Consider the following 8,012-nt stretch of genomic DNA (forward strand, 5'->3'; position numbering starts at 1 on the left):
GAGTAACAGCCCACTTCAGATGCAGCCTCATTCAGTTGCGGAGACCTATTAGATTTCACATTTGCAAGGCCAAAGCTCTGCATTGCTGCTGTTGTGTTTTTTTTTTTTTTTTTTTTTTTTTTTTAACTGTGATTGAATCATGAGTTCAACAACTCAGTTCATATCACTTTCTTTTTTTATTTGATTGCAACACCACATTTTATACACTTGGCTCTGGTTTAAACAAATCTATTTTTGATCTTCATACGGTGTCTGTATTTTTTATCACTTTTGTGGGTATGTAGAGAAGATCATCATTTGTTGGGCAATTGTACAGTTGGTATTTGCACCAGGGTTAGATTCCAAGGCCCCACATGTGTTAAAATGCTTGTGATCATAAAATAAACACCCATACTTGGTTCACTAAATGATTCTGCCTGGGCTGAGACATCACAAAATCCATCTTTTATGTTATATTATTCTCTCCACATAGCCCACACTTGGAGATAAACATACAGTATCTCAACCCTTTTTGTACCTCTTCAATTCATCTAACAAGGATTCTGGTGCTGACTTCCCTTCCCATTTTCTCTTCTTTTACATACTTTAATTTATTAATTTATGTTCTTCTCTTTCAGTGCTGCCTTTCTTCTATATTCATTCTGCATTTTCTTTTTCAGCTTGTACTCAAAGCTCTAAAATAAAATATTGTATTGTTTGGTTCTTTTTGCCTCCCTTTTTTTTTATTTATTTTTTTATTTCTTCTCTCAGCTCTCCATCACTGTGTGTCCGTTCAGTAACACTGTTGACCTGACTTGTTAAACAGGGCCAAACCGGTCCAAGCTGCAGGACATGCTGGCTAACTTGAGAGATGCAGAGGACTTGTCCCACATGCAGCCTCCACCATCCACCCCCCAATCCCGGCCCAGCGCGGTCCGGTTCAACGAGCACGAAGGGAACCGACCAGACGAAGGTACATGAACAAAAACGGCAGTAGATTGTAGCGATTAAGTGTTGTAATTTTCTTTATTTAAACATAGAGGGTGTACAATTAAACATTAACCTTGTATAAGAGCAGGGAGAGATTTTTAGGCTTTAGCACCAAGTGCTATTTTCCACCTGTAGTCCCTGGACAACAATGTTAGACTGGCTTAAATTATGTTCATCTCTGGCTAACTGTGTCCACAGTTTGATTTAGTTTTTGATTTGATTTATTTATTTAGCACATAAAAAGTTTTACATATATGAAAAATGAAGTAAAAAAGACATGACAAAAACAAAGGAAACCCAGAAAACCCTCAAGGGGCTTGGCATGTTGAGTTCCCTAAAATAATTCAACGAAAGGTAACCTATAAAAACATATAGTCAGCGGTTGTATATTCATTTATTTATTTGTTCTTTCCCCAGTTGAGGCGATGACCTTCCCGCCCAGCTCAGGAAAGCCGTTCATTATGGGCACAGACGAGGCCATGGAGAGCGAGCTGGGCCTGGGGGAGCTCGCTGGACTCACCGTGGCAAACGAGGCTGACAGTCTGGCATACGATGTGAGTAGAAGGAGGCAGAATGGATTTTAAGAGCGATGGGACCATTTCTCTGGGGGGAAACTATTTCGGATCATGTTATCATTGGAGCCTTTTTAAAAAGCACCCATCCCACCTTCCTCCTCTAATCCAAGTCACATCACATATGCTGAAAATGTGTGTCAAACAGCTATTTTTACAGGCAGCGTCTGGGAAGCTGCTTTGAAAAATGTAATATTGGAAGTTATTTTTGAGATCAGATTTACAATAGTAATGTGAAAGTAGTCCTTAATGTGAAAGTCACATGGCTATAAAAACGTAAGGCAGATTTTAGTGTGATAGCAGGCTTTTTTTTAAATCACCAAACAAGTTATTTACAGTATTCCAATGCACCCTAATGTTACAAAAACATATAACACTACCTTTTGGGTTATTTAATCTCACTTTTCTCCCTTTTTGATCAATGGATGTATTGTGTTTTACTGGTTTGTTATTTGTGCAAATAAACACAAAACTCTTAGGGTTTAGTTAGGGTGACCAAACGTCCTCTTTTGCCCGGACATGTCCACTTTTTACCTACTGTCCAGGGGGGTTTTATAAATTCATTAAAATGTCCGTTTTTCATGGGACCATTAAGCGTGTACTTAAATTGACTGGCACTTTGCTCAACACAATACTACGGTAGGCTACTTTGTTGTGTGACGTAATTCCCGAGAGGCTGCCTTGTGAGCGGCTCTGCGACGCGCACATACACAGGGACCGGGGCAGACAGACAGGGACCGGGGCAGACAGACAGGGACCAGGGCAGACAGACAGGGACCAGGGCAGACAGACAGGGACCAGGGCAGAAAGCGGAGCAGCATTACACACAAAATGCAGAAGCGTTTCCTGCTAAAGATTTCCCACCGTGGTCAGAAAACACAGGGGAGACACTTTGTTTCTCTCACTATGACTCTAGAGTCGGTAGGACTCGTTCACTGTCACTCTCACTTCTCCCCCGCTCTATATCACCCACTCCCCCCCCCCCCCACACACACACACACACACACACACACACACACACACACACACACACACACACACATGCCGTCTCGACGCACACACTAGCGCACAAGTATAAACATCAGTCCACTTATAACTATAAAACAAGACTAGTGCAGCTTCACAGTTGAACTGCAAAAACAATGTCCCACATACGTTCCGGGTCGGGACCGGACAAGTGGGAGGCGGAGTGCACCGTGTGCAAAGCTGGCACATATATTTCAGTGTCTTTATTATTTATCTTATTACATTGAAAAGGTATTAAGAGATATTTTGTTGAAGCTGGATTTTCTAACACAGAAGAGGTCATATTTAGAACATTATTTCATATTATTTATTTATTTTAAAAGAGAGCTATTGTTACAGATTTTATTTTATTACAGAAGTTATTTTTGCACAATTGAGGCATAATAAAGCATGTTCATTAACCTCTGAGAATCACCACTGTCTGGATTTGTCTCGAGGCCAGGCCGAGTGTCCTCTTTTTTTGGAAATCAAAATATGGTCACCCTACTCTAAGTACTAAAGGAGCTGCAGCTCATTTTAAGACTGCTGATTATAGGTAACAATACTGATATTTGGATGTTGAGTTTCTGATTAGATGTCTCCTCCTCAGATTGGCAACAATAAGGATGCCATGAGAAAAACATGGAACCCCAAATTCACTCTGCGGAGCCATTTTGATGGGATTCGAGCTCTGGCCTTTCACCCTGTGGAGCCCGTCCTGGTCACTGCTTCAGAGGACCACACGCTCAAGATGTGGAACCTGCAAAAGACCGCTCCTGCCAAAAAGTAAGAATGTATTCATGCAAGTTAAATACCTGCAAACACTATTCCAGCACAATCCAGACCAATTTCCCATCAATTCCTACTGGTGGTTTCATTTCTCTCAGCTAAAAGGAGGAAAATGAACGGCTTTAAATTTACTGTTGATTAGTATTGATTAGTTGTCCATTCCTTCCTCATCAGCTCTGTTAAAGACAATAATACTCAGACAGCAGTGTGTTTGGTTCAGTCTCTGTGTACCTGTAGCAGCAGAGTGAACATTATTATTGTTGTTGATGACAGTCCCATAAGTAGCATAGCTCGTCTTTGATGTTGAACTGTCACATGATTCGGCTGCATGAAACTGTCCCCATGTGACAAAGAACTGATACAAGACTCGTTATGTCAAGTCACAACTCTGCAGCCCACACACAGTCTGCGGTAATATGATGGATTTTATTTTAAGAGGCTGAAGTTACTTTAGAGTCATACAGTATGTGCAACTAGATCACTGGTATAGCAGCAAATATTACATCCATTTATGGCTTTGTACACTTCAACGGCAATCATTTTTAACCTAATCATCGACATATACATCGACATATATTATTATATGCTGTTTGGTTTTGTATGTTACATTAATGATGACAATGTTTTTCCACAGGAGTGCATCTTTAGATGTAGAACCAATCTACACCTTCAGGGCCCACAGGTAAAAACACTGCACATTAAAAAAATTAAAATAATTTTTTTTTAGCGTTAGACAAGATGTTTTGCTAATTCATTATTATTTAAACCACAGGGGGGCTGTACTGAGTGTGGTGATGAGCAGTACAGGGGAGCAGTGTTTCAGCGGAGGGGTTGATGGGACTATACAGTGCTGGAACACCCCCAATCCCAACATTGACCCCTATGACTCCTATGGTAACAGCGCCACCAGTTTTGTCTGAATCAGAGAATTCTCCAATTAGATCACAGCAACTGACTTTGATGGTTTGTTGTGCTTTCTGTGACAGACCCATTGATGCTGCGTGGAGCGTTGTGTGGACACACCGACTCAGTTTGGGGTTTGGTGTACAGCAGCGCACACCAGCGCCTCCTCTCCTGCTCAGCAGACGGGACCGTGAGACTGTGGGACGCCAACACCACCTCCCCCGCCCTCGCAGTATTCAACGAAGACAAACGTAGGCCTTAATGCTTGTCTCCTGACTTTTTTTTCTTTCTTTCTCAATCTTTCCTTTAATTGAATAGTTAACATGAATGTATCTGTTTTTCTGTGTACAAGAGCTAGGAATTCCCTCCTCAGTAGACCTGGTGTGCAGTGAACCAGCCCACCTGGTCACATCCTTCACAAATGGGGAGATTGGCCTCTTCAACATGGAGACCCGCCAGCTGGTCCTCAATCTTGAGTCCAATTTGGAGCCGGGTAGGTTTGCCAGCTGCGGCATTTAGACTTCCGATCAGTAAAATTCTCCACTGATTTCAAGAATGATAAGAATAATAAAACACACTACGTAACTGTATAACTAGCACTTGTTGAATTCAATCATAATGTTAAAGTAGAATCCGAAAATATAGACTTAAGGAACATCTAGTGGCAGCTGTAGGAAAGTAATCATTAGCACACATTGTTTCATACCTGCAAACTAGTCGCTTTTCGGCGGAAATCGTTTTGAATGGGGAAAATGTCATCCACGTGAATCATGTACCGGTAGATCCGAAGAGTTTTGAGTCTGCAGGTATGATGTTTTCTGTTCATTACTTTATTTGGTTTGATTTACAAATTTCAAGTTCACTGCCAGTTATGTCACTGATAGTCATTAGACTTAACTGTGCAAATCATAACAATGTTACGTATATTTTTCTAGTGTTACTAAGTTGTTTACCAGCAAGTACTCATGTTCGCATCAAGTACAGACAGACAGTGTCTTACCACACTGCTTAAAAAAAGTTAAATTTAAGTTGGCGTTAAGCTAAAGTTAACATGCCTAACATCCACGCATACAGCACAATATCTCCACAGATCAGATTTTTAGTTGCTAAAGATTTCACCCAGATGGACTGTTGATCACTCCTGCTCCTGCGTGGTGTCTGATGCACTTGTCTGTTTTTAACCAGGCACTTCCTGTCAGATCAATAAGGTCCTCAGCCACCCGACTCTTCCCATCACCATCACTGCGCAGGAGGACAGACACATTAAGTTCTTCGACAACAACAGCGGGAAGCTGATTCACTCTATGGTGGCTCACCTGGATGCTGTCACAAGCTTAGCTGTAGACCCTAATGGACTTTATCTCATGTCAGGCAGTAAGTACCTCTTAAGCAGTGTCACCTTTTGCTTTAGCTAACATAACCGTTTTCCCTTCATACATTAGTTCATTAATAGATTGGCTGCCTCAGACCCAACCCAGCAGTGACTGAGTGTAATGTGTAGGTGGATATGTAAAAGTCTCTGCTCAACAATTGCTGTGTAAGGACAAAGTCACTGATAATTATAGTCCTTTTATGACATGCACTGGTACAGTCTGATCTGTAAGCAGTAACTACACTCATCTATAGCAAACATGAAGGCTGATGTCCTCAACTTAATGTTTCAAAGCCATTTTAGATTCACTTCATTATTCTCCTGAACACGGTTACTACTTTTTTTTTTTAACTTTACACGTTGTTTTTTGGGGTAAATAAGCTTTTCCCAGACACCATACATGTGCCACAAAAGCAAGTCTTATCATCTTAGTTTTGGGAGAAACTGGTTAATGTTCAAAGTTGCTTATTGCACTTCCTTTGGATATCACAATCATTTTTGAATTGCTGTTCCCCTACTGCTAAATATATAACCTGTTATGTCCTCTGTAGGTCATGACTGCTCAATCCGTCTGTGGAACCTTGACAGTAAAACCTGCATTCAGGAGTTCACGGCTCACAGAAAGAAGTTTGAGGAGTCGATCCACGATGTGGCGTTTCATCCATCTAAGTGCTACATCGCCAGCGCCGGGGCAGACGCTCTCGCCAAAGTGTTCGTATGACACGGAGCTGCGTCTCTCCCTGCAGCCCGGCTCTCTGACTCAGCCTCCCATGATCAGGGACCAATAGAGACACAAGAGGGGGAGGACCTTCAGGCATAGGTCCAGTCCCACCTCTCTCAGCCCACTGGTTTCCTGTCGGACTGGTAGACTATGTAGCCGCTAGCCTCAAACAGGCCAGGACTCTCCATAAAGAGGGTCGGCAGGGGAGGACAGTCAGGAGGAGAACTGATCTCTCGTCCCCCATCTACCATCCAGGCAGGCCTGGGTGTACCCCGCCACAGCACCCCCCTCTCAGACAGACTTATACTTAACCTCCGTCGCTAGGAGGCTCAGGACAAGTGTTAAAGAGTGTGGAGTGGAGAAATGAGGTCTTCTGCCCCTGTGACTTTACGCTCATCCCATAGTCCTCTGGCCCTCGACCTTCCCTCTCAGACAAACCAGGTCTGGGCCCTTTACTCTAAGTCAGGTTTTGTGTTGTGTTCCAGAAATGTGGAGTACTGAAGGCTCGCTGGAGCTGTCCTAGGAAGCCTCTCCCTTCTTCTTCTCTGCTTCCCAGACTGACTCTACTTGCTGGCCTGCCTTTATTTTCCTTTTTAAAAACACGTATTGAAAAATGTGCCTTTGCTTTAAAAAGGTCTTAAAAATGTTATTTTAACAAGCTTGTTATGGGAAACAGGGAGGGAGGGGATGGTGGAGAAATGGAGCTGGCTGTCACAATGTTGTCGATTTTAACATTGGATGTAAAATTAAAAATGCTTATAATAAACAAAATATATATTCAGTCTTAAAATTTACTGTGCAGCGTGAGTTTGAGTGCTCCTTTTTGATAAGTGTGGTTGGGGAATCAATTTTGTGCATTTCAAGGCAAAACTGGTGGAGTGATACAGACAATTAAATATAATGCCTGTTTGTTAGATTCAAGTAACTGTACACTTCAGAAGTAAGATTACAAGCATATGTGTCCAAAGTAAACCATCTTGGTTATATAATTACAATTCAAACTTCTAGATGTCCATTTTAGGAATAACTAATTGATTTTGGCCAGTTTGCTCTTGTGTGAATTGAATGGCTTGTACTGTATGTAGTTTTCCCCAATTGTGCAGACATGCTTGACTACAATGTGATGTATCATGTCCAGATATGTACAGTAGTCCAGTGTTTAGCAGGAATTGAGTGCAGTACTGTGGGACTACTTTGAAATAATGAGTTCACCATCCACCACTGAGGGAAGAGAAATCTCCTGCAAATTCCAGTTTCCTGTAAACTGTGAGGACAAAACTATAAAAAAAAAAAAAAAAAACACACAAATCAATCAAGATGTTGTACGTGTAGAGTACAGCTTCAAATGAGCCATTTTCTCAGTCACTGGTTTGTATATGAAAGTATGTTCAAAATAAAAACTGCTGTAAAATGTTAACTGGTCGCTGATGTTGGTCATTTGACAAAAACATGATTCTCAGGCAAGTTCTAGAGTTATAAGGAGTGACTTTTTTTCCTCTGATTTCTAAGTGGATTTATGGACAATCATTTGCTATGGACATGAGAGATAATTTGTCCATGAAAAGTGTCAATCTGAATCTAAAAATATGCGTACAGTATAATGTCCGCATGTTCAGATTTGACTGAGTTAAGACTCCGAGAGGAGGTGCGCTTTTGACACACAAATTGGATCAACAAAGAT

General features: G+C 41.5%; 1 protein-coding gene across 2 annotated transcripts in view; it reads left to right on the top strand.

Annotated features, from left to right (window-relative positions):
• The window catches only part of LOC114571990 (striatin), a 29,916-nt gene extending 22,168 nt beyond the window's left edge, over positions 1 to 7,748 (top strand). For both annotated transcript variants that reach the window (XM_028603342.1, XM_028603343.1), the window contains 9 exons: positions 806 to 952; positions 1,387 to 1,523; positions 3,157 to 3,332; positions 3,970 to 4,017; positions 4,108 to 4,229; positions 4,322 to 4,489; positions 4,591 to 4,731; positions 5,424 to 5,612; positions 6,162 to 7,748. In XM_028603342.1, the coding sequence (XP_028459143.1) occupies positions 806 to 952; positions 1,387 to 1,523; positions 3,157 to 3,332; positions 3,970 to 4,017; positions 4,108 to 4,229; positions 4,322 to 4,489; positions 4,591 to 4,731; positions 5,424 to 5,612; positions 6,162 to 6,331 (1,298 nt within the window). In that variant the 3' untranslated portion in view covers positions 6,332 to 7,748. The remainder of the gene's footprint in view (positions 1 to 805; positions 953 to 1,386; positions 1,524 to 3,156; positions 3,333 to 3,969; positions 4,018 to 4,107; positions 4,230 to 4,321; positions 4,490 to 4,590; positions 4,732 to 5,423; positions 5,613 to 6,161) is intronic.
• Positions 7,749 to 8,012: the final 264 nt, after the last annotated feature.

Source organism: Perca flavescens, chromosome 17, assembly GCF_004354835.1.
Source record: "Perca flavescens isolate YP-PL-M2 chromosome 17, PFLA_1.0, whole genome shotgun sequence".
Taxonomy (NCBI): Eukaryota; Metazoa; Chordata; class Actinopteri; order Perciformes; family Percidae; genus Perca; species Perca flavescens.